General features: G+C 41.6%; 5 protein-coding genes across 6 annotated transcripts; 1 reads left to right on the plus strand and 4 right to left on the minus strand.

Moving 5' to 3' along the window:
- Nucleotides 1-386: 386 nt before the first annotated feature.
- Nucleotides 387-2,289, plus strand: LOC133952068 (P2Y purinoceptor 3-like). Its single transcript, XM_062386341.1, has one exon. It carries the CDS (start codon nucleotides 428-430, stop codon nucleotides 1,418-1,420), a length of 993 nt encoding a protein of 330 aa, XP_062242325.1. The 5' UTR covers nucleotides 387-427; the 3' UTR covers nucleotides 1,421-2,289.
- On the minus strand, nucleotides 1,888-11,023 carry mfsd1 (major facilitator superfamily domain containing 1). 2 transcript variants are annotated; one of them, XM_062386339.1, is made up of 18 exons: nucleotides 10,866-11,023; nucleotides 10,761-10,832; nucleotides 10,528-10,580; nucleotides 9,710-9,822; nucleotides 9,538-9,580; nucleotides 9,332-9,399; nucleotides 9,002-9,110; nucleotides 8,798-8,900; nucleotides 8,234-8,332; nucleotides 7,959-8,070; nucleotides 6,795-6,851; nucleotides 6,185-6,341; nucleotides 5,684-5,781; nucleotides 5,455-5,567; nucleotides 5,282-5,329; nucleotides 5,046-5,112; nucleotides 2,327-2,432; nucleotides 1,888-2,098 (listed from the first exon to the last, which is right to left on the minus strand). In XM_062386339.1, exons 1-18 carry the CDS (start codon nucleotides 10,948-10,950, stop codon nucleotides 2,039-2,041), a joined length of 1,563 nt encoding a protein of 520 aa, XP_062242323.1. In that variant the 5' UTR covers nucleotides 10,951-11,023; the 3' UTR covers nucleotides 1,888-2,038. The 2 variants fall into 2 exon arrangements, with proteins under 2 accessions (XP_062242323.1, XP_062242324.1); XM_062386340.1 differs by lacking the exons at nucleotides 1,888-2,098; nucleotides 2,327-2,432 and adding an exon at nucleotides 2,613-4,132 and having other exon boundaries at nucleotides 10,866-11,013.
- A 2,418-nt stretch (nucleotides 11,024-13,441) lies between these two features.
- On the minus strand, nucleotides 13,442-17,035 carry LOC133952419 (P2Y purinoceptor 13-like). The gene is made up of 4 exons (XM_062386846.1): nucleotides 16,441-17,035; nucleotides 15,210-15,411; nucleotides 14,733-15,122; nucleotides 13,442-14,434 (listed from the first exon to the last, which is right to left on the minus strand). Exons 2-4 carry the CDS (start codon nucleotides 15,390-15,392, stop codon nucleotides 13,970-13,972), a joined length of 1,038 nt encoding a protein of 345 aa, XP_062242830.1. The 5' UTR covers nucleotides 15,393-15,411; nucleotides 16,441-17,035; the 3' UTR covers nucleotides 13,442-13,969.
- Nucleotides 17,036-18,672: 1,637 nt separating this feature from the next.
- Nucleotides 18,673-19,668, minus strand: LOC133952024 (P2Y purinoceptor 13-like). The gene has a single exon (XM_062386298.1). It carries the CDS (start codon nucleotides 19,666-19,668, stop codon nucleotides 18,673-18,675), a length of 996 nt encoding a protein of 331 aa, XP_062242282.1.
- Nucleotides 19,669-21,559: 1,891 nt separating this feature from the next.
- LOC133952025 (P2Y purinoceptor 13-like) lies at nucleotides 21,560-22,543 on the minus strand. The gene has a single exon (XM_062386299.1). It carries the CDS (start codon nucleotides 22,541-22,543, stop codon nucleotides 21,560-21,562), a length of 984 nt encoding a protein of 327 aa, XP_062242283.1.
- Between the last annotated feature and the right edge of the window lie 1,840 nt (nucleotides 22,544-24,383).

A 24,383-nucleotide genomic window follows, 5' to 3' on the forward strand; every position in this document is an offset into this window, starting at 1 on the left:
AGGGAGAGGGAGAGAGGGAGAAAGGGAGCAGCCAATGGGATGCAGCGCGTGTGCCTGCGCGCGTGTGCGGCGTGTCATTTAACTTGGCAATAGAAGCATTAATTATGTCTCTCTGGGGAAAAGCGCAATCGCATGCTACAGTATCTCAGCCTATTATGTCAGGCTTTTTCAACCGCTCCACTGTGTGCCAATCTATTTGCTCATGCCCCAGATATGGCTCCGTAATGGTTTTAGATTAGACAGGTGTGTGCTGGGAACAAGAGGGGGGGGGGGGGACGTGGACTCACAAGTTGAACAAACACCTGCATTTGGTGTTTGCACACGTCACACACTGTAGTAATAGGTGAGGGGCAGGAGAACGTCTCCATTTATCAGGGGACCAAGGTTTGGACCGGTTCTCCAAAAGTTACCCAAGTTGACCTTCTGAATGGAGGACTTCCACATCTGTCCAGTGAACAGCTACTACAAGAGGATCCTTCTGCCCGTCTCCTACAGCCTGGTGTTCGTGCTGGGTCTGACTCTGAACGGCGCCCTGCTGTGGTGCGTGTGTTGCCGGACGCGCTGCTGGAGTAGCACGGTCATCTACATGACCAACCTGGCGGTGGCGGACCTCCTCTACGTGCTCTCCTTGCCCCCGCTCATCATCAGCAACGCCCGTGGGGACCTGTGGCCCTTCGGCGACGTCATCTGCAAGTCGGTGCGCTTCTTCTTTCTGGTCAACCTTCACTGCAGCATGATGTTCCTCGCCTGCGTCAGCGTGCACCGGTTCCTCGGCGTGTGCTTCCCCATTGCCGCCGTGCGTCTCAGGACCAGGCGGCTCGCCCTCTTCGCGTCGGGCGCGGTTTGGGTCCTGGCCACGGCGGAGATCTTGCCCACGCTGGTCTTTGCGCACACGGGTGTGATCAACAACATGACCGTGTGCTTTGAAATGACCAACCCGAAAAACTTTGGCGTGTACTTCCCCTATGGGATGTTCTTAGCCATAGTGGGGTTTCTCGTCCCGTTCATCGTCGTCGTCACCTGTTACTGCTCCATGATGAAGGTGCTTTACAGCAGGGCCGCTGGCACCATCTCCAACACCAGGACGGCTCTCATGCGCAACAAGTCCCTGTGCACCGTCCTGCTCGTGCTGCTCGTGTATGTGTTGTGCTTTGTGCCATACCACGTTGCGCGCACCGTGTACCTGTTCGTGAGGGTGTACATGCCCGCGGACTGCCAGCTGCTGGACGTGGTCATGATCTCCTATAAGGTCTGGAAACCGGTGGTCAGCTTCAACTGCTGCGCAAACCCCCTCCTCTACTTCTGGGGCTCGTACCGGCGCCGGCAGAAGCTGCGGGCCTGGCTGTGCCGGAGGACAACGAGGGTGCAGCCCGGGGTGTGCGTGGTAGATGTGGGCAGCAGAAACAGGTCCGGAGGGTAGACAGCATCCATCACAGGAACTCAGGCCAAACAGTGACTTTTAACATAAGAAGTGGACATTGATATAAATAATAATAACAAGGACACTGCCAACACCGTCTAAGCTGTGTTTAATAACTCAATTTATTGTGTTAAGTATACAAATATGTATCAGGAAACATTCAACAGGTGACAGAAGTCCCGGACTTGTGAGGCATCTTTTTTTGTACACTTTAATCTATTCTACTAAATAAATGTATCCTTTTAAAACCTGGAAGAACAGCACACCTAGGGACATATCAGTAAATGCTGAGATTGCTAAACGTTGTTATTTATAAGCAGGGATACAGTAGCCAGGAGTGATATTAAAGCATTTGTGGGAATTACTGCCCTCTGTCGTTTGAAGAGTCTCTAAAACAGACCCTAAAAACCAGCAACCATGGAACTATAAAGCAGCATCATTTTATGACAATTTCCTTGGCTCAAAAAACAGAGTGAAATAGACTCCAGATTGGAATAATGTATGTGGAGATGATAATTAAAGGAAAAAACCCAACATCAAAAAGGACATTTTGTAGGCCTCCTCTTTTTTCAGTGCAGAGCTACAGTGCAGGGGGAGCAGGCAGATGACTGAAGGGCATCATTTCAGAACACTCCTGTGGGCCAGTGAAGACAGATGGATAGAGCGGGTTTCTGGGAGCTGCGAGGCAAAGGACAAAATACAAGTTTGACTAAAGAGGAAAGGAGACCTCAGTTTTAGAGTCACTCGTGTTTAATTTGTGGTGCTGCAGCAGAACCAGTCCTCCGTGTCTGCTTAGATAAAAAAAACAAATGTATTGCCACTGTCAAGATTAGGGGCTGAGGTACATAATAAATGGATTTGTGTTTGAATTGTGTCCTAAGTGTGTGTGTGTCAATGTGTGCATACCTGAGCTCCCAGTCTGGACAGGTAGCGGTTGCGTAGGCCAAAAGCAGACATGGGTGCTAATCTAGCAAGCCCCCCCTCTGTCAGCTTACTGGGCCGTCTTTTAATCCTGCAGCATAATAACGAGGCCATCTTTATCATCTCCACGCCCAAACAGGAGAACAATTATGTAAATATTGCAGACAGCATTAATCACCTACTGGCTGCAGCTAAAGGGTGAGAACACAAGTTATTACAGTATATGGTGAGGTTAAAAAAAAAAGAAGTAAAGACAAAGTTGTACAAAAACTAAAATTTCTTTCAAAATGTGTTTTTAATCAAATGCAGTGGTTCCACAATGATGTTTTATCAAATGGGATTTTTTTATACAAAAAAATACTTATTTTAAGTCATAGCAAATCTTTGATTGTACAATATATCTTCTTTAATCTCTCATATAACCTCATTTACGTAGATCAGCAACAGGTAACACTTATTTTCTCCATTAAACAAAGACTCATCTTCTATAACAACATAGTGCAAATGAGATACTGGTGAAAAGTCCAAGATGTTTTTTTGTCAGTGACACAGTTGTATTTTCATGTGCAAACACATTTTAGTCTTTAATGTGTTGACTGATTTGTTCAGAATTTGACTGGGACTCATTTGCCCGACTGAGGTAGTGAATGTTAATCATCCATAATCTGATGACGTCACAAATGCAGACAAATGTCATTCTACCACACACTGACACGATGACATTTCAGCAGAGTGCACGAGTGCTTTGTTGCACTGTTCCGATGAAGCAAGCAAAAATTTTGGGACAGTGTTTACGACAAAATGAATTACCTGAGTTGGATAAATGAGCAGAACATATTCTACAAAACATTAGTCCTACGCCGAACTGTTACTTTATCAGATCTCATTAATAAACCTGTTTGAGTTCTGCATATCGTTACACGAGGAGTTGCATTGAAAAGTATGTCTTTTTTGATCTCATCTTTCTCATCATTAGAGTAGTGTTCCACTTGATCATACGAAAGAAAAAAAAAAAAACTTTTACGAATTTCTAAAAACAGAACAGAGCAAATTAAGGAATTAGGAAATAAAAAGATGTGAAAAGACGAAAGATTTAAGCTCTTTTCGAGATTATCCACCATAAAAAGTCGATGACGCATATGATTAAAACCAAATAAGAACTCCAGTAAGGAAAACTTTGTTTGGGTTACTGTTGACGCTGACAGATGATATACACATAAAAGAAGTATCTGTAATAAGGCAAGTAACAGAGTTCTGCTCAAAACCACTTTTAAAAAGAACTATAAAAAAAACATTATTTAAAAAAAAACATTACACATATATACATATAAAATACTTAGGACCCCTATATTATGAGTGGCATTAGCATATGATAAGGTCAGGCGCTATTAATCAGTGATATCGATCACCCTTTCCACAGGACATGAGTCTGATCAATTTAAATGTTTTAAAAAAAACATTCCAAGAATCTTAAAAACACAAACCCAAGAGTCAGTGGAGAGTGAGAGGTAGACCAAAAGGTGAGAGGAGCGACCGTGACCCAAAGGAAGATTTGCAATTTGTCCTTATCTGTATGATATCAGCTATTAATACACGATTATGTAATAGCCAGGGTCAGACAGTCAGTTCTGGTGGGAAGAGCCACAGATGACAGCGCTGGGCGGAGTCAGAAGCTCAGCCCTGCCCCCGTGGCAGATGATTGACAGCTTTGGGGTGGACAGTGCATTCGCTTGCTCCAAAGCCCAGGACCATGTGTGTTCCCCTCATCATCATCATCATCATCATCATCATCTGCAAAATATCAATGACAGCACAGAGCGTAAAATACTCAGTCAGATATAATATAAGGTACAGGTTGTATTAAAGAGTAGAAATACAGAGAGACAGAAACAGAGGTATGGTTTGTTTATACAGTTTTTCCTACAAAATTAAAGCCGACCACAGGTAGTCGATTGTTGAGAGGAAACCTGCCCTTAAAGTATACATGAATGTGAGAGCTGTGACCTACATAAATGTGCCCACCAAGTTAGCAAACACAGCAGCCATTTCCTGCACATTGCAGTACACTAAGTCTTGTTTATCTGCGGTTCATGACAAGGGTCTGTATAAGTGCTGTGCCACGAACGCACCACGGAAAGTTTCAAGTCACAAAATTAACCTCTTTTTCCTTTTTCCAGTAGCACTTTAATACAAACTAAATAAAAACTCACGTCTACCAACATATCAGTGATAACTTGACTCATCACCTGCACGTAGTAAACCTTTAAAACTTCTTAACCTTTTTACCTATTAAAACTAAGAGTTGTCAACACAGTCACATGATGCGGCGTGTGGGTCATGTGGTAGGAAGGTGGTTTAGATGATGGGAACAAAGACCAAATCCATAAAAACACAGTTCGATAAAAACACCGAAAGACATTAAGTAAAATCTGAAATAATTGATTTCCTATCACTGTAAACTCAGACTAGCCCGGAATAGAAAAAATACTTATATATCTATACCAGTTTCTAAATTGAACTGCAGCAGGTTCAGTTGAGGACGTGTTCACTGAATCAGCACAGGAGCTCCTACAGTGTTACTGACCAAAATATGCCGGTGGCGCTTGATTACATGAGTGGGTGGTTCGTTATGTTTCTGAGATGCTTGTCTTATTGTTGGGTAAGAGGCTGGAAACGCAGTGGCTGAAGGGTCAAAGTTACTCACTCTGCGTCTGAAGTTGCCTCTTTCTGGAGTTTGGCCCGGGCTGCAGCCGATTGGTTCAAACCTCCTCCTGCAGAAAAGAAAAGGGAAGTGGTGTTTGTTTAATGGTGACAAAGGAAAGGGAAGGATGCCACGTGAGAAAATAAAGAACAGGGGTAGACTGAGGTGATTCAAATCTGAGAGAATATGGCAAAGGACTGAGGGAAGTGTTGAAAACGTGAAAGAGTCTTTTCTCTTACCTCTTTGATAATCCACAAAGTACAGCATAACGCTCGCCATCAGGGCCACTGCAAGAAAGAGAGCCAGAAAAACAATGTGTAGAATCACTCACAATGTCAAGGTCAAGTGTCTCACAAGAGTTTGAAAGACTATTCTCTCACAAGCACACACAAAGCCAGAGGAAAATACTTACGGCAAATACAGGCGCAGAAAAACACTTCCAAAACCAGGTAACCTTTGTTGTCCAGGATGGCCCCTGCTGCCATGGCGATGAGCGCGAGGCCCAGGTTCTGGATCGACTGCATACTGGTTCACGGAGGAAGAACCAAGACAAACCAGTGTCGATTAAAGAATAAACAACAACAGCAATGTGCTATGTGTCGAGCATACTGAATAATATGGGAGTCAACGAGGGCACATACAAGCCATAGGCCGTCCCCAGCTGATGCTCGGGCACCACAAAGGCCACCATGGGCCACAGTGCACAGGCCAGTAAGGAGTAGGAGACACCCAGCAGGGACTGGAACACAGGGAAGCAAAACACATGTTCTCACATTACTTTACATGACTCTGCACAGAATCCCTTGGTGAGCTGTAACACAACTTGATATACTGTATGAGAAAACGCTTTAAGAAATAGATGATGATGTCGTGCTATTGATTGGTTATTCAACATGGGAGATTTCCTGTCACTGGTCTGACGTGGGCAGAGTTTAATCAGAAAAAAAAAAGGTTATGACACATACTTCTGTGCACTAATCAGGAGTAGATAAATCCTCGTTCTACCATGTACAAATTAAACCTTACATACCCCAAATCTCAGTACCTACTAGTAATTGCTAACATCCCAATTCATTTCTTAAATCCATCTTAACATCGTTCATGAATTAACTAAATCAATGTTTAAATTCCAGGGGCATTACCATGGCGATCCATGGGTTCCAGAAGGTGAAGGCCAGCATCATGTGAGCGGCGAGTGTGGCGGCCACGGCAGTTATCACCCAAATCACATTCTTCCCCGTCTTATCCACCATGAAGCCCAGAATCGGAGATGCGGGGGCTGAGATGATGTACACAATACTGAGAGAGACAGAGAACGGAATGAAGGGAGTAATGAACAGAACATCCACTGCACTGATGCTGAAGACGTGTATATACACACAGAGCTCCTTGAGAGACTGAGCTCATACTGTCACACTGACGATTGATCTTTGGAACTAGACTCCATGACAATCGGCGTGTGATTCTGTAAGTTGGAGTCTAATGACAGTAACCTGGAAACCACCCCCTTTGCAAAGATCTGTCTTTTCAAACATGATGACGAGTCATTCCTTATATTTTGTTCGCGGCTTCAGGTGCTTGGAGATATTTCAGCTCGCAAATTCTAATACTGCACTGGATAATGTAATCTGCTCCACAGGAAATATCCAAGTGTACCCCACAGAGGAAATTCAGAAGACGTCAGCAGGAGCAGACTATAATAGTGTTAGTGGCTGAAGGTCTCCGGGGCCTATTACACCTGATCTGATTTACCTGTTGACAGCTCTGGCTTCAGCCGGGGAGAAGTTGAATTTTTCAATGAAGAACACCCTGTAAACAAAGCAAATGAGATGGTGGGCTCGCGGTGCAGTGGGCTGTTATGACTTTATGTTGATGTGACCTCAAAGGGAACAGAAACCAAACAATTGCACCACTAGCTCTCTCTCTCTCTCTATCTATCTCTCGCTCGCTCTCTCTCACATGCTTAGTTTTCTGCCACATTTGCATAACAACTATTTGCTCTGTAAGCACTGACCCTCTGTGGAAGGAAAACATGTCAGTTACTAAGTGATTCAAGAGGGCCTTTCAGTGCAGGAAATAGAGGCTGTGATCATTTCGATTGGTTCTCGACCTGTTTCCATGTGTGACTCCCCCTGTCACTCTCTTTGTGGGCTGACGACATCGCAGCTTCGAGAGGTTGCACTGTTAAATCTTTCTGTAGACATTAGCATTAATCTATTCACACAGTGGTTCCCTATTTATTTCATTTCACACAATCTAACAACGATACCATCTTGTTTAGGAGCTGATAATCATGAGAATCTTCCCCATCTTCATGCCGAGGTGTCCCTGGGCAAGATACTGAACCCCTAAAATGGCCCCTCATAGATGTTGAACGCACTAATTGTAAGTCGCTTTGGATAATTTATATAATAATAATACATTATTACAAAAATAACTTAAATTTCTATAGAGCCTTTCAAGAGACTCAAGGACACTTTACATATTTAAGGGGAATGAGAAGAAGACATGGTGGTTCACTAGAGTGGGAGTGAATTTGAACGAGAGAGAGAGAGAGAGAGAGAGAGAGAGAGAGAGAGAGAGAATTTAAATAAGGACCGTAATAGCAGCACAATATTTTTGGTGTCAAGGAAAAAAAGATGTCTCCTTCCTCAATCTCTTCTCAACGAATGAAAAGGTTAAACCATAATTCAAGAAACTATTTTCAAATTCATTAAAAAGTTCAACTGAAATATATTGACATAGGCATTCAGACACTCGATATTTAGCTCAGGTTCAATTCCATTTATCCTGTTTTCTTTTGAATGAACTAGCTCATGATCAGGAAAATTCAATTGTTTTGACGTGATATGGAAAAAACAGGGGCGTGGTGACTAATGTCTGTGTTAAGAGATATGGCACTGATCCAGTACTCACTGTCCGAGTCCAATAAAGGGGAAAATGGCGACGTAGTAGCACACACAGATGAGGAAGATGAGCCACAGGGGGAAGGGGAAATCTTTCACGTCTGTCAGCTGGATCACCTCACCTGATGTTCAAGACACACAGATTAGCTTGAGGCTGTTATTTGACTTCAACAACTGTAAAGGACAAACAGTGGCTTGTCTCACAAAGATGTTATATGTTTTAAAAAGGTTGAGGGGAAGTAAAAAAAAAGAAAAAAAAGAGAAGACATTCAAACAATACATTACCTGCTTTGCCTTGTTCCTTGTTGAGTATCCTCTCTGCTCTTCTGTCGAGGAACCCCAACACCAGGGCACAGCCCAGTGAAAACAGGCAGGTTACACCAGCTAAAGACAGCAACAGACAGAAATACAAATGGAGGAGACGAGGAAATGTAGGTTTCAGTCATATATTGGTGATAAGGTTAATCAGAATTCCAACTGGGCTACATGATGACTGCCATCGGTTTGTGTAGCTCAAATGAATTCTGATCAGATTACACTTATATTTACAGAAGATGTGGAGAGAGATCATAAATGAAAACCCCAGAATACATGGTGGAAGCAAGTTTAGATCAGTTCAGAAGCACATGAAGAAAATTACGAGAATTGATACTTCTCCTAAAGCCTGTGAATCATCTGTAGCAGGCAGCCGCACTTTTACTTCTTCATTCTCTTTGCCTCTGTTTACTGTGTAATCTGAGATCATTAGTAGCAGAGACAGGATTTAATATCTTCAGCACAGACAGAGCAAAAGCCGAGTCTCATTGTTCAACCCTCCCACAGTCCCAGCTAGAGCATGCTAATATTTACCTATCATGAGTGAACCGCCCAGTGCGGTGTATCCAGGAGAGCCCACAAGGTCTGCGACTCTGCTGTACACCCACCCCATGATGTTCATGTTCACTGTGCTGCCCTTGAGACGAATGGAGAGGGAAGTGAATGGACTTAAAATTCACTGTATCAATAACATGGGCTCTATGTTGGGAAGTCACGTTCCATTGGCAGCGTCCTTACCAGTCGAGCCATGCTCAGCTGAAGGCCGAACACCAGGTTAAGCTCCTTCCCTTTGAACCAGTTGACCGCGTACGTGTTCTGGGCCACAGCCAAGGACTCTCCTCCGATACTACCCAGCGTAAGAAAAGCAGGGAGGGAGAGCGGTGTTAGTTACGTGAGAGCCCAAGTGCAACATGAGCCTCAGACGTACAGAGCTGAAAGTCCGTGACTAAGTAGAAACACACTGGGCTCAGATTTAAACAGTCAGTGCAGGGTCAGGTTCACTAGTGAGTGTTTGGGACATTGTGAAAGAATGTGCGGCAAGACAATAATTTGTTTTTGTTTTTTTACCCAAATACAAAACGTCCACATTCCATCAACCAGTAGCGGTTCAGCAAAGCTCCAGTAGCAAATATGACCTTTGTAAAAGTGGGAAAAGAAAACATTAACATGTCATTCAATTCATGTATGCTTTCATCCCTACAAAATTAGATAATTTGAAATGAATAAATATTGGTTCTATTATGTTTTATCTTTAGATCTCAGAGTAAAAGTACCTGTCCGACACAGACAAAGAGGGAAAAGATGATGGTTCCCAGCCTGTAAAACACAAAACAAAGAAGAAACTGACCAAGATGACAAGCATACAAGAAAAGACTCTATCCTTTCACTTTCACTTCTGGTGGTCACACCTCCTGAACTCAACACAGATGCAACAGCTGTTTGTACCTGATGCCGAAGACCCTGTCCAGCAGGAAGCCCCCGAAGAAGCAGAGGATCACGTTGGGCCAGGAGTACCAGGCGTACAGCTGCATGAACTCGGCAGTGTTCAGATTCAGATCCTGGATCAGTCAGGGAGGAAACATGTCAGAGTGTCAATGATGACTTCAGCGGTTTTCACCAGTAAAATGTTGATGTGAAACTCAGGTTATAGTCTATGGACTGAAGTCCTCGAGTTGGGTGTGGGACTATGGCCGTACTGGACGGTTTAAGAGACAAATTGTAATGATGCTTTCCTGAATACAGATGTCAGGGGCTGGGCGATATAATACAATACGGATAACAACAACAATAACAATATCAACAGTAGTAATAACAATTTCTGTTTCATGAAACACTTCTCAAATCATAGTTACAAAGTGCTTCACCATTAAAAAACACAAGTAAAAACACCTAAAAATGTATATGAGCTCCCGATAATAATACTAGAACTAGGTAATATCACGGAATGCGGAACGATAAAAGTACCTTTTGAACTTTGATTTAAAGGAGACTAAAAGTTGTCAAGATAAAACTTTTCACATCAGTAGGTAATTTGAATTTTCTTTGGATTACGAAGACTCAAGGTGAACATTACAAACAACTATCTCATATTACAAACAACTATCTAATACCCTGGAAATGTGTTGATAAAGACTGAACTTTTCTTATACCACTAATGGGGGAAATAACAGTCGAATTATTATTGTTTTATACCCTTAACAAAGCATTACTATGAGTTTAATATTCATGGTCATGTGCTGGTGTAAATGAAAAGGTTGAATTACCTGAAGGACTTGAGTTTGAAGAGCAGCAGGGTTGTCATAACAGAAGTAGCTTCCTGAAACACAACAACAGACATAACAACAACAACATATCTGTAGCGGGACATGAGAGGGGGGGGGGGGGGGGGAAGACCCACCACAACATTTCTTTGAGGCCATTTGTAACTTATTGAATTAAACCTGCTGCCCAGTAAAGGAGGAGCTGAGGGGAAGTCAGGGCTGTAAGCTGCTCTCACCGAATCCCAGGAAGCACATGAACCCCAGGACGACCACCCGGTGCAGGAGGTGAGCGGGGTCACAGATCGCGGGCATCGGTCGCCGGCCCGCATGAGGGAAAGCCAGCATCCCGGTCGCCGGCCCGCCGGAGGGAAAGCCATCATCCCCCTGCCCGCCCAGCAGACTCCGCCGCTCCTCGATGTCCGCCATGTTTGTGTGTTTGGGAGCAGTGGAGGAAAAAGAAGTTGTTCAGGGAATCGATCATGTGACCCGGCAGCGGTGTCACGTGGCGCGGTGCTGCGTTCAGGTGAAGCCGGCAGAATGGGACGCTTAAGTTCAACGCGAGTTATTCCGGTTTGGCGGAATGCGTTCATACTTGACTTAATTCAGGCAGTTTGCTTCCGAAATAAAAAATGCCATAACATTTCTGAATAGAGATTTGAATTATCAGCCATATTGTTGTAAGCATCTACGCTACGAAATTATTAAACGATGTTTTATTCTCCTGTTGAATTCACAAGTCTACATTATATCAACTTCCTTTTCAGACAAACTTGTTCTATTGGCGGTGTCAACGCCAAATACTACACTACCCATAATCCTCATGCGTACTAGCCACGTCTCTGATTGGTGGAAACAGGTGTTAGCGTGTCTGCAACTGTGAAAAACTAGGTAGAAAATCATCACAACAGTGCCTGATTCAAGAAGGAGCCACTGGAAGACATGGGAAATGGATTGTGCACAATGGTTTCTGGGATGAGTTGTTCCTTCACTCTTTTGATATTATATCATCTGTCTTGAACATTTGTCTTTTTCCATTTTGTAATTCTTTCATCCTGTGGCTGGTCGGCCGGTTTCCGGGCTTGAATAGGTGTGAAACAATTGCTGGTGAAACCGGAGCTTTTCCAAAAGTGGGAAGTCACTGTTACGCTCTATTTCTCGGTGTTAAATAGGATAAATAACCTTAATTAGCTTCTTAGAGGTGTTGTCATTTAAGTAATTTAAATGACTTGGACGTTACTGTTGCATGACAGTGGTTCTTTTACAGCATTAGTTTTTTACTCGCAACGTTATTTTCACTTTGAAATTGAAAAGACACTCGGCTTTCCAGCCACATGGGAGTGAGGTTCAGTTTCATACCTGTGTGCGAGCCAACAGCCATGGTTTGATTTTGGTTATTGACAAGTAAACGTCCTACACATTAGTTTGAGGGTTGATCATCTGTGTCCACTTTGACTCAAATATGAGGTGATTAGAATTTGTTGGTCAAATGTCAAGGCTCCTGTGACAGTCCCGAGAACTCATAAGTTTATATTAATAATAGGAATATTTATTTGTCCCCAAAAGTTTTACCCTAAAGGCCTACTACATTGCAACATTATAATGTTGGGGGAAAAAACGTTGTAACCTTGGATTCCTACCTTTCATTCTGTGAAGAAAATATAAAAAAATAACGCTTACATATTTTATTAAATTCCTTCAAGGTCATCATTGTTTATATAGCGTGGGTATAGACAGATATGAATGTAAGCTGCGAGGTGATTGGTTGGTGGAGGCGTACAACCGCCTTATATTCGTGTTAGCTTCACTCAGTGAAAAATTTAAAATTTAAACTATGTGTCAAACTGGCTCTTTTGTCCTACAGCTTAAGTCTACAGCTCTAATAAGCCGCCCAAAGGCCACCTCTCTGCGGCTGTACCACTGTGTTTCATCAAGTCCTCCACACGCATCCGACGTGAAACTGTCAGCCCCTACCTTCTACCTGCACCCTATTAATCTGCCTCTGTTCTGTCGCCAACCTGTGTCCATGCACACTGCTAAGCAACGCTATCTCCTCGGTTTATTTAATTTCCATGAATGTCATTTAGAATTTCACATAATTCAATACTGCAGGGTCATCTGTCAGGGGATTTAATCTGAGGGTGACGAACGGCCCCTCCCCTGGCTGCAGTCTCCGCTCCGATTGCTCTGTAGCTCATTAATTTCCTGCCCAAACATCAGCCTCTGTTGTAGCTGACAGTGGGTGGGTTGGAGGGAGACCATATTTCATTATTACATTAATCAGAGCCACATGCAGACATGATTGTAAATCAGGTGGGAGGTGACATTAATCCTGCAGAACCAGTCTGTGAATGGCGTGAAACCCATCTTCAGGTGTCGCCGCGCTGGGAAAAGTCAATTTATTCCAGTTCTATATATTTCCCATCGTCTAATTTAATTCAGAAATTACAATTACACAACGGCAATTTCGTTCAATGATTTAATCTATGTACTATTTATTTTTATGTAATGTTAATATTTCTATGTTATTTTTGTGTATGGACTCTTTTTGTCAAGGCGTTGCAGATCGATAACTATAGCTCCTGTTGCTCATCTGCTCAAATAAGATTGTTAGCATAGTTATCTGGTGAGTGAATCATAAAAAGGAAGTCACTACAAATAGCTCTAAATTTTAAACTTTGGTATGCATGATATAATTTTCCCACAACACAAAATAGAATTTCACATCCTGTTTGTGAGCCATCTCAAGTTTGAAAAACCTTTACTCTCTTGATCTAATTTCAAACAACATGTACATATTGTATTGGGGCTTTATTTGTTTTGGCCTACTCCTACAACCTTTGACTATTTTTCGCTTTGACCTGTTACTCTGTTATAATCAATATTGAAATTATCAGTATAAAGACTGGACACCATGCAATTATAGTATGAAAAATATTATTTTATTATTAATATAGTTATTTATGTATTTATTGGACAGAAGGTAAGCCTACAGCTGTAAGCATGCATCTATTGTTGTCTTTTCTGCTCATCTTGTTATCATTCAGTCCCTGGTCACATTTTGCCTGCTGTATAATCATTGGAGAATATGAGCTGTCAACATGTTCCCCCTTTGGCCAAAGTTCTGTGAGGGGAAAGTGCAGTTTTAGCAAGATTAGAGAGTAGGAAGTGGAAAATGACAATAAGCACAATTAAGGAAATGACTTAGCAAACAAGTGGCAGATGTGCTTGGTTAGCACCGTATTCAAAAAGCCATTACTGGAAAGAAACTTCATCATTGATTGCCCGACTTCCCACAGTTTTTTAAATGTAACAGTTTTTGGTCACATTGCGTTAAATTTATACAACCTTTTTTTTCAAGATAAATTCCTATTTACAAGTAAAGTAACACATGTCCCATCTTGCTTAGACCGCAACAGTTGTGTTCCATTGTCCACTGTCCATTGTTTTACTGTGACGTCCCATTACTTGACACTTTGTTATTGTTGCCCAGATGTGACATTTCCATCTGAGTTGATGTTGCTGTTGGAGATTCCGTGGCACCTTTGTTGAACGGCTTCAGACAGAGCGTAGCGGTCAGTCTTTTCCTAAATACCTTGCACAGGAACACATAAATAAGCGGATCCAGAAATACATTCGTGGCCGACAGCCACAAGGTGGTTTCCTTGGCGATGTAGAGAACTTGGCAGTGGCTCGCAAAGTCGCGGGTTTGGGTCAGGGTGTAGGGAACTCGGGCGAAGTGGAATGGGGCGAAGCAGATGAAAAACACCGCCACCACCACAAAGACTTTTGCTTTGGTTCTGCGTCGGGCTGCCTGACATCTGCTCTTTGAGGCTTTGTATGACTCATAAACCTTCTTGCTGATGAATGTGTAGCAAAACACCATCAAGGCCAGAGTACCCCAAAAAACCACCTGCAAATATACAACAAACAAACTTCAGGCGAGGCAGAGACTTCTCACGGCTTTTCTCACAGCTAATTATCATCTCTTGTACTTCAGCAACTTGAAGGTCAGTTGTAGTATTACCGTTTTAATAGTTGTGTGGTTGATAATTGACTGTTAATTCGTGACTAAGATGATAAGTTAGATGAGAAGATTGAGACCACTCTCTTGTCTGTACATTAGAAATTTAGATATATCTATATAGCATAACTTTGCCTAGTCTAGAAACGGTTAAGAACAACAAAGATCATTAGCTCCTTGCAATTACCTGACAGAAGTAGTTGAACCCTTCATGCCACATCAGCCCTGCTTCGCTCTTCATGGATGTGCACTTCAGTTTGCCTCCAGAGACCCGTGGTGGTTTGTCACTCAGAATAACGTTGGGCAGTGCCAAAGCTAACATCACCACCCAGACGGCAGCACTCAGCCCCTGACCGACTCGCACCCGCTGCAGAGCACATTTCCCGAAGGGCCGGACTATTTTCAGGTAGCGGTCCAGGCTGATCAGACCCAGCAGGAGGATGCTGATGTACATGGTGATGTAGAAGAGAACCGCAGAGTATCGGCAGTGGAAGGCGCGCAGACGCCAGGAGCCCACGCCTGCGTCACTTAACACTCTCAGAGGGATGGTCAAAGTCATCAGCAAGTCAGCTGCCACCTGTTGGTAAAGGATGACAAGTCTGTTTTTATTCTTTTGTCTCACTTTAGAAGAACAGCTAGATTTCTAAAAGCCGTCACGTCTTACCACATTTTTTAGAAAGACCACAAATGTTGAGGTGCTGGGGATGCTGAAGAAGATCCATGCAGCCAGGGAATTCAGTATCAGAGCAACTATGAAGAGGACGCTGTACAGACAGGGGAAAACCACTGCTGTTACGCTGGTGTCTCGGACACATTTGACGGAGGTGTTCGACAGGGTGCTGTTCATCTTGCAATCCTTGTTGGAGCTTTGGAAGGATAAGACAGACAAAAGAGATTTGACAGGCGTCCTAAATAAATCAATAAAACGTAGATAAAAATGAATTATGCAAAGAAGAAACACTCATCCTGTGCTGATCTTAGAACATAGTTTACACATTTACAGATCAGGACATTGTGTCTGCTGTTAACATTTTCTGGATCGCCAAAATATTCCTCAAAAAGAGTATAGCCGAGTCATGAGTAGGTTTTCCACGGAAGTTTTTTTTCACTTATTTATAGAACAAGAATTGCACTCTGAGTACTTACAGGTTTCTCATCCTGTATGTTATGATACAGCAGCAGAAAAGAGCCTACACCCCTTTGACACCACATGTAAATCCATAGCTTCAGGTTGTTTTTTTTTAACATCCAAACCAATTTGCACACACATACAGATTCCAGTTCCCTAAATATGTACGATTATGAAGATTCTCACATAATGTGAGAAGTGAACGAAAATGTTAATGAAAGATAACAAATCTCGGATCTACCGCATCAACATTTAGTGGGTTCTTCTCTGACCAACATCCACTAAGTTGTTTTTTGCGTAATCATGCTTACAAACAAACAACATTAACAATAATGTCTGAATTATCATGTATCTCTATCTAACAACTAAAAAATCATACAAACTCCTAACATGCTGTAAACACTTCAGAACATGTTAAGGTCATTTCAGAATTGACCTTTCTCAAAGCCAGTTCACAGTGGTAAGACGGTCACTTTGGTTCAACTGTCAATTCAATACCTGCTGGATTTGTTCATTAAGAATTCTCCTCCTGTCTGACAGTACATCTGTCTGGTGTGCCGTCTTTACACTGAAAGCCTTAACAGCTTAGAATTACCCTGAGCCAATGAGCAGGTGCCCTGGCAACTAGAACATACAGTACTCTCAGACTTTTCTCTGTTTTACCCTGCACAGTGATGTTAATTAGTTCCGTTACAAACATTGTTACACAAATCCTATCCTTTGTGCCCAGTATTTTATCCAGAAGAAGCCAATAATTGAGTCTTACCTCCTTGTTGTATCCGTATTGTCTGTGCCTGTGGGGCATGTGAAGAAAAATGACTAAAGCAATAGAACAAAATTACACTATTTCCCAAAAAAGGGAAGAAGTGAATTAACCAATTTCCCCTTTTTGAACCAGCAGGAAGCAGGTGAAACAATAGAAAAAAGCCCAAATTAAAATATCCTCCTTGTGATGTTTCAGCTCTTTAATCAACCAAGAAACACTAACTCTGAACTAAAGAGGTTTCCGTCTCTCTGTGTCTCCCAGCATGTCTGTCTCCCCTGCCCGCTTTATGCATGTGTGTGTGTTTGATGCTCTTACAATGGCTCTCTGGAGCTACTGTGAGGCTGTCTTGTCACAATCCCAAAGAGTTTGCCAGTCTTCCTCCGGGGTGAAAGAGCCTTTCCTTCCTCGCTTCCTGTTGCAATTGTCTGGTGAGAAGCTTGTTCTGCTCCGTGCCAGTGCTCCTGTCTCCGCTGTTGCCTTGCGTCACTTCTCATTTGCTGTTGACAGGCGCACACGAAAGTCATGGACTCATTTCTCTGCCCCACATCTCGAGACCTTCTGCGCCCTCACAACTCCTCCCTCCATCACCCCGCCGCTCATTTACCACTGTTGTACGTCCACCGTGTCTCATCAAGCTCAGCTGTGGTTTCAGTGGTTGAGCATATAACGGGTTCCATGTAATGTGCTGCTTCTCATGAGATGGGTTTTAACTGGGGAAACAACTTTGTTCAAGAGTCCCCCCCCCCCCCCCCCGAACACATAACAACACATTTTTTTCATCCGGTTTTATTCCCATTTGTGCTCTCATGATAAAAATAGTGCTCTCTGAGAACAAGACAACACGATTTCCTGTGTGATATCTGGGCCAACAGGCATGTGTTAACTACAAGTCCCCCGAAACTACTACTGCTATTGTTTTTGTTATTTAATAAGAACACGTTTTACTGTTAATTAAGCAGGATCCAAATGGTCTGTACATTTTTAGCCTTATTTTACTTTAATTTACATCACACTAAACCACCGCCTCTCCATAGACAAATCAATAGATGTTTGTTTGTTGAAATAAAGGAGAGTACAGTGCTGTTGGAACACGGTCACAGTGATGACAAAGGCCAAATATGATCATCATAGCTGGAAACATGAATCTAAACTGGATGAGCTGTAAGGACAAATGTTCATGGATTAAGTTAATGCTCTACAAAAGAGTTTGGGTTCCAAAGATGCTGCGTTGGAGCTGCTTGAACCAGATACTGTCCGGTTTTGATGAAATGCTAAAAGACAAGAAATGTCCTGTTATGAAACAACACAAAACTTCTTAATGCACCAAAACCTTTTTGAGTCAAGTTGAGGTTTTATGATGTCATCATCATCATCACTTCCATCTGACATCAAATGTAAAGCAGTTACAGCCATCACATTAGAAAGGTTAGTATGATTTTTCATTGTCTAATACTGGAGGGTAGCTCAATTTGAAAAGAATGTAGGTGGGAATATACAAACGTTTGCTTCTGGATTTTACTTTTCAGGCACTATTACTTTTGACTGTTAAGACTTTGTTTGCACTGTCTATATTGTTTATACTTATTTTTTATAATCAATCACAATCAGATATCTGCTGAATGTTCACTAATTTAGTTTGGCCCTCAAATGGATGTTATGAAAATTGCAATGGTCTGTGATAGGAAAAAGTCTCCCCCGGCTGTCGGTACTAGTGTCACACATCTTTTTATTCTTTACAGTAAACACTGACGTGGAGCAGATATACAGATTACACATCTGCAGAGCTGCATTAAAGACATGACCCATTCGGCAGTTACCACAAACCACATAGGAGTTCAGTGTGAGATACACAAAACGCTACATACTGGCTTTGCATGGCAGCCTCATTTCTTATCTCCGAGAAATCACATTCGATGTTGAATCTTCAGAGCTACTGTAAAGCTGTGTTATGTTGACACGAACACACAATAATAATGTCACCCTATAATGTTTATGTAACACGTCCTCACTTTATTTCCGTTATATGGTTTTTAAGCTTTCAAGAGTCACAACATGCAAAACATCACAGCAAACTTTAATATGAATTCAAATAGTGATAATGAAGTCGGTAAATAGTAAGTAAACAGCAAACATGTTGAATAATATCTGAAGCAATAAACTGAGTCTACAAAATATGCATTGCCTCCTCAGTTCAGTCCGGTTCCATACCACTGTCAGGATGTCTATCAGAATCTAAAGCGAAGTAGCCTCTACTTTGCCTCCTGAAGCTACTTTAAATGAGGTGGCAACATTCTTCATCATAGACATCAGCTTGTCCTTGAACTCTCGACACAGGAAGACGTAGATAAGTGGGTCCATGCAGATGTTTATGTTGGCGAGCCAGAGCGTGAATTCTTTGGCGAACTTGCTCTTTAAGTAAGCGCAGGTGGTTTTGGACGAATTCTGGCGGACCTGTTGAAAAGTGTAAGGGATCCTGAAAATGTGGTACGGTGCGAACGACATAAAAAACACAAAGACAACCACAAAAACTCGAAGTTTGATCTTTTGCTTTCCCTGGTTGTTGTTACTCCCAGAGTTTTTAAATGACTGGACGACTTTGTGTGCGATGCAAATGTAGCAAACCGCAATGACGACACTGACGAACCAAAAGAAAACATTCAGGTAGATCGTAATCTTCTTATGGAGTTCAACTCCAGCCGTTCCTTTCAACGTAAGGCAATTGGTGATGTCTGTCAAGTTGGCCGCTGACTTGTCGCTCAAAATGATAGTTGGTAAAGCTGTGCCTCCGAACATTATTAACCACACTGAGCCCGATATCACTTTGCTCAGGGTCAGATTCTGAGCTAACTTGTTTTGAGGTGTCACGATCTTGAAGAAACGGTCCAGACCGATTAAGCCCAACAAAGCGATACACGTGTACTCTGTGCTGTAGAAAATGGAGCTGTAGTAACGGCATGACGGTACGAATAAAAATGTTGACAGATGAGGCAAGTCAGCCGCAGCGATCCACGGGATGATCAGTGTCATGATAAGGTCGGCAGCGACAAGGTTTTTCAGGTACACCACAAAGGTGGTGGTGGACTTGAGGTGCAGAGACACCCAGGCTGCTACACCGTTCAGCAGCAGAGCTAGGGGGAACATCGAGAAGTAGAGAGCGGGGACAAAGGTTGGGTTGTAGGTGAAACCGTTGCACAGGGAATCATAAAGCAGTGACTGATTAAACGCCATCACTGCACCTGCAGGAAAAAGGAAAGAATTGAAAACACACAGAGCCCACATTTAAACTACGAGACTTTAAAGTATTATGTGGACATTTAAGTATTTTACCAGGGATCTCATAATACAAAAACATTACTCAACAACAAAATATTCGTTAGTCTTTATTAATTAATCTTTTTCACTTGTATAGAATGAAATCAATTCTGCTGGTTACCATCAAATGTCAGATCCATCCATTAATCCAAAGGATTCAAAGGGAGCAGAGTGTTGTTCCTGATGTTTCTTTCTAGATATCATTGTAGATAAATGTATTTTTCAAGCAAAGGTTAAATAAACATTGCCAATAACTGTGATGCACAAAATAAAGCTCACACATTTCTTTTAAATTCAAATCAAAAACATAGTTAACAGGAATCAGCTCGTTTTATTGATAAAAAAATGCAACATCAATGCCTATTCATAGATTCATATAGAATAATCTTTTTACGTGTAACGATACAAAAAATACTATCATTGCACAGCAACATGGTGAAAAGGATTTTTTTTCAGAAGACGCAATAATGTAAGATTCCAACACTAGGGTCTGCACTGATGACGAGATCAACAAACATTTTGATAATAACTTACCATTGACGACTCAATTCCCTCTTCTCAAACACAAAGTTGCGACAGGGACCTGCGTGTCTGACAAGGATACTGACCAGGCAGGTGTTTAAGACACACAGTAGATTTTCCTAGCAAACAAATCAACGGTTCAGCTCAGTGAGAATAGCAATTTATCAGGACATATGCAAAAAAAGGGAAAACACACTGGTCTTTATCCAAAATCATGTCAGACGTCATACACTGCTCCGTTCAGACTGTAAACACCTCGTAGAGCTTAGCGTTGGATTCAGGTCAGACATTAAACATCACTATAGCTCTGATTCCAAGAGTCTGCAGCAACTGATGCAGTGACACCCTGTGACCAAAAGGTGGACTCAGTTGTCAGAGTCAACCAAACAGTCCAACAAGCCTCAGTGGAGCTTAGGGTCTGCCCATAGAGGAGAAGGTCAGCAGCTGCTCATTCTGCTGATGGTGTTTCAGTTCAAAGGGCAGGAAATACATGCAATTCATTAAATTGGAACTTAGGAGAACATTGTTGGACATACCAAGTTTGTTTCTAAGAAAGCAATTACAGAAGAATCAAATCATTTAAAGAGGCAATGAAAACCTGAATATAAAAGTGTATTTAGACAGGAGAAATATAGTGTTGGTTAATGCTATTTTCCAAGGGATAATATTATATTTGGATACAGGATTTACAAGAATTAGTGGAAATGTCTTGTTACTATTTAACCGAGTCATTAAAATAATGTATCAAAACTATCAACACAATCGCTGTATATTGTTCTTTAGTGCAAATAAATATGGACGTAAGGGATATCTTATCTAAATCAATACATTTAAACCATTTATAAACCTTATATATTTATATTTATATATTTTTTCCTTTTAACAAACTCATGTGAGACAAGGCTTAGTTATACAACAATAGAATCCAGACACAAAAAAACAACACAAATGTGGAAACTTCAAACTCACGTTTATTCATAGAGATTTTCAAAATTACACTTCAGCAAGAATATTTGATAGAGAGATTACTATTCCTGTACTTCCTCATATATATCATTTATTTATTCTTTGACCTTTGGTTTTATTGATAAAGTGGATATTCAGTCTTAATATAAGCGAATCTTAGGTCACTAGAGGGCAACATAAGGCAACAATAAAACATACAATCTAAAGATAAGAAATTCACTGAGAGATCACAACGACATCATTTCTAACTAGGAATATCGTGTTTATCTTTTCTAACTTATTACCTTTCATTTTAAGATCAATCTCTGACTTGTTTGTCTCAGGAAACCTCCTCATTCTCACCTGAAGACAACCCAACAAGGATCCCTCCAGCTTTCAGAATGCTGACCAGTTTGTCTCTGTACTCTTTAGACAGGTAGCTGTAGAGAAGAGGGTCCAGACATATATTTGTGCTGGAGATCCACAGGGTTATGTTATGAGCAGCCACCAACCACATATCCGCGCAGACTTTATCGTCAGATAATTCATATATGGTAAAAGGAATGCGCATTATGTGGAGGGGCATAAAACACACAAAAAACACCAGGAGGACCAAGAAGACGCGCAGTTTGGTTTCCTTCGTCCCTTGGCTGTTTTTGCTCCCGGAGTTCCTGAAGGACTGCACGACCTTCACGGTGATGCAGATGTAGCAAAATACGATCAATACGCTGACGGACCAGAAAAGAGTCTCCATGAATAAAACCACAAAGGCCTGCAGTTTCTGACCAGCTGGACTTTTCAGGGACAAGCAGAAATCTCCTGAGTAATTACCAGGGCTCCTGTCGGTGAGGATGATGGTCGGGATGACCGTGCTGCCCAGTAGCACCGCCCAAACCAGAGTGGACATCACCAGACTGAACGTCACATTCTGTCCCAGCACCTTTCCAAAGGGTCTCACGATTTTGAAGAATCGGTCCAGGCTGATCAGACCGGTTAGACTGATACTCGCATACAGGGAGCCGTAGAAGACTACGTTAGAATAACGGCAGGCGAACGCCCTCAGCTCGACGGCTGCTCCAGGGAGCATGCTCGCTGCCATGGGCGGCAGCGTCAGAGTCATGAGCAGGTTGGCGGCCACCTGGTTTTTTACATACATGATGAACGTTGAGGTGGAGCGGATGTGCAAAGAAAGCCAAGCTGCTACTCCGTTGAGAAATAATGCAATGGGGAACTCGAAGAAATAGAGGTATGAGATGGCCACATGAATGGTACCTGTGGAAGCGACACACCTCGAGGAGAGGTCTGATGTGTTGTTGGCCACCATCATTAAATCTGAAATAAAAAAAAAGAGGCCGGTATCAAATCAATACTAAATCTTTTTTAGTCTGCAGCACTCAAGATCCTAATCCTGAACTGGTCTGTCATCAGTTGGTTGGATTTTTCATTTTAATTACAAAAATGAAGATGGAACATTAGTCTCTAATAATTGTTAGTTGTAAAATACACATTTTACGATCCTGGAGCCCCTCGGCTGCAAACGAATTAGCCTCTGGGCTCATGTTTTGAGGATTCCAGAGGATAGCTTGGCCATATTCACGTGGAGAATATGATTGATATCACATTATCTAACCCTGTGTCACTCATCTTCAAACAGTATCAGGTGAAAGGACGACTTACCATCGAAGACAAGGAAAAAGAAAGAGAATTTCTGACACACAGCCGATATTGTTAAAGTTAAATTAAATTGAACTGCTACAAAGATGCACTGGCATTCGGAGATGAATGGCTAATGTCTGAAGCCTATAGGGGGCGTAGTTTTACATGAATTGCTCTGTGCTTTGTTGTCTCTATGAACTAAGAACTGCTCTACAGAATTCCAGCTGGCCTTGTTGGACCTGATTTGCATCTGACATTAACTTAGACGACATTTGCTACTATAATGGTGTTTACATTGCTCAACCAAAGCATTTGAATGCACTTTGGTTGCTTGACACTTGACACTTCCACTTTTGACACAGTACTGGGGAAGTTATGCAATTGTTGGATTAGTTTCTACCAAAGTGAGCACAAAATCTAAAACAATGGATTGTGTTACTTAATGTTAATTACTAAATAAAATCGTCCACATTTTAAAATCTTTCGTTTGTCAAAATGTTACATTTAACCTTTATTTTGTTTACTTCTTAGGTTCTATTTCGTTGCTTTATACTTAATTTTGAAATAAAAAAATGTCATCACTTTATCAGTGTATGGAGACATTTATTTATTCAGTGTACATGTGTGCAGTTCAATTTGCTTTACATTACATTAACAGTAAATACCCATATATTTGATTTTACAATTTGCAATAATTTTTGCAGTAAGATTCATATAACCGTTTTAATTGTTATTATCTAGTGAAGACCTTGGTGTAATAGAGCCAAACGATGTCTGATGCAATTATTATTTTACAAAAACTATACTTTGAGCAAAACCATTTCACAGTAATTGCAATGCCCTAATAGATAAATTAGTTTGATCCAAATTAATCTGAATCTTAGCAAGTAAGAAAAATGCTTCTGTGGGAATAAATACATAAAAATAAATATATATATGTGTGTTTATACCTGGCACTGTTAACTTTATTAAATTAAGATTTTACTCTTACTTCAACTGTTTTCTATGTTTGATTAATCTTAAGCTATCCTCCCCTTCTCTACACATTGATCACAACTTATTTGTGTCCACTACATCATGAGGAAATTTAGTGACTGATCTTAAACAAACTTATAGGCCATGGTGAGGCAGTATTGAAATTGTATATGCTCAGTCTTTGTGCGCTTTTTCAATAACTAACCAAATATTTTACTCCCTGCATGACTTGCCATAGAAATCTGAAGCACCTTTTTTCCATAGAGTTGTGAGAAAAAATATCATGCCACTCACCGAATATGATGATCTCTTTAACTCCACCTTCACAGGAGAAAGAACTAATGTGTCAACTCTTCCACCCAACAGATTCAAATCTAAGACATTGACTTGCTGTTGGGTAAAACTATTCAAATTCCCTTCACCGCGGTGAGCCATGTGTTTTTAAACTAAAGTGAAACCATTTCTGCCTTTGAATAACAAATCAAGGTGGATTTTTTTCGTATAGGTCTCCTCTGGACATTAACTTCATATGC

The sequence above is a fragment of the Platichthys flesus genome, chromosome 4 (genome assembly GCF_949316205.1).
Source record: "Platichthys flesus chromosome 4, fPlaFle2.1, whole genome shotgun sequence".
NCBI lineage: Eukaryota > Metazoa > Chordata > Actinopteri > Pleuronectiformes > Pleuronectidae > Platichthys > Platichthys flesus.

Coding starts and splice junctions, on each gene's coding strand:
- LOC133952068 (XM_062386341.1), top strand. CDS start 428: ATGGAGGACTTCCACATCTGTCCAGTGAACAGCTACTACAAGAGGATC.
- mfsd1 (XM_062386339.1), bottom strand. CDS start 10,950: ATGGCGGACATCGAGGAGCGGCGGAGTCTGCTGGGCGGGCAGGGGGAT. Junction 9,111..9,331: donor TGTGGACGTTTTGTATTTGG/GTAAAAAAACAA, acceptor TACGCTGGGTAG/TATCGGAGGAGAGTCCTTGG. Junction 5,782..6,184: donor GGAACCCATGGATCGCCATG/GTAATGCCCCTG, acceptor CCTGTGTTCCAG/TCCCTGCTGGGTGTCTCCTA.
- LOC133952419 (XM_062386846.1), bottom strand. CDS start 15,392: ATGAACAGCACCCTGTCGAACACCTCCGTCAAATGTGTCCGAGACACC. Junction 15,123..15,209: donor TGGTCTTTCTAAAAAATGTG/GTAAGACGTGAC, acceptor CTTTACCAACAG/GTGGCAGCTGACTTGCTGAT. Junction 14,435..14,732: donor GGTTCAACTACTTCTGTCAG/GTAATTGCAAGG, acceptor GTATATTTGCAG/GTGGTTTTTTGGGGTACTCT.
- LOC133952024 (XM_062386298.1), bottom strand. CDS start 19,668: ATGGCGTTTAATCAGTCACTGCTTTATGATTCCCTGTGCAACGGTTTC.
- LOC133952025 (XM_062386299.1), bottom strand. CDS start 22,543: ATGGTGGCCAACAACACATCAGACCTCTCCTCGAGGTGTGTCGCTTCC.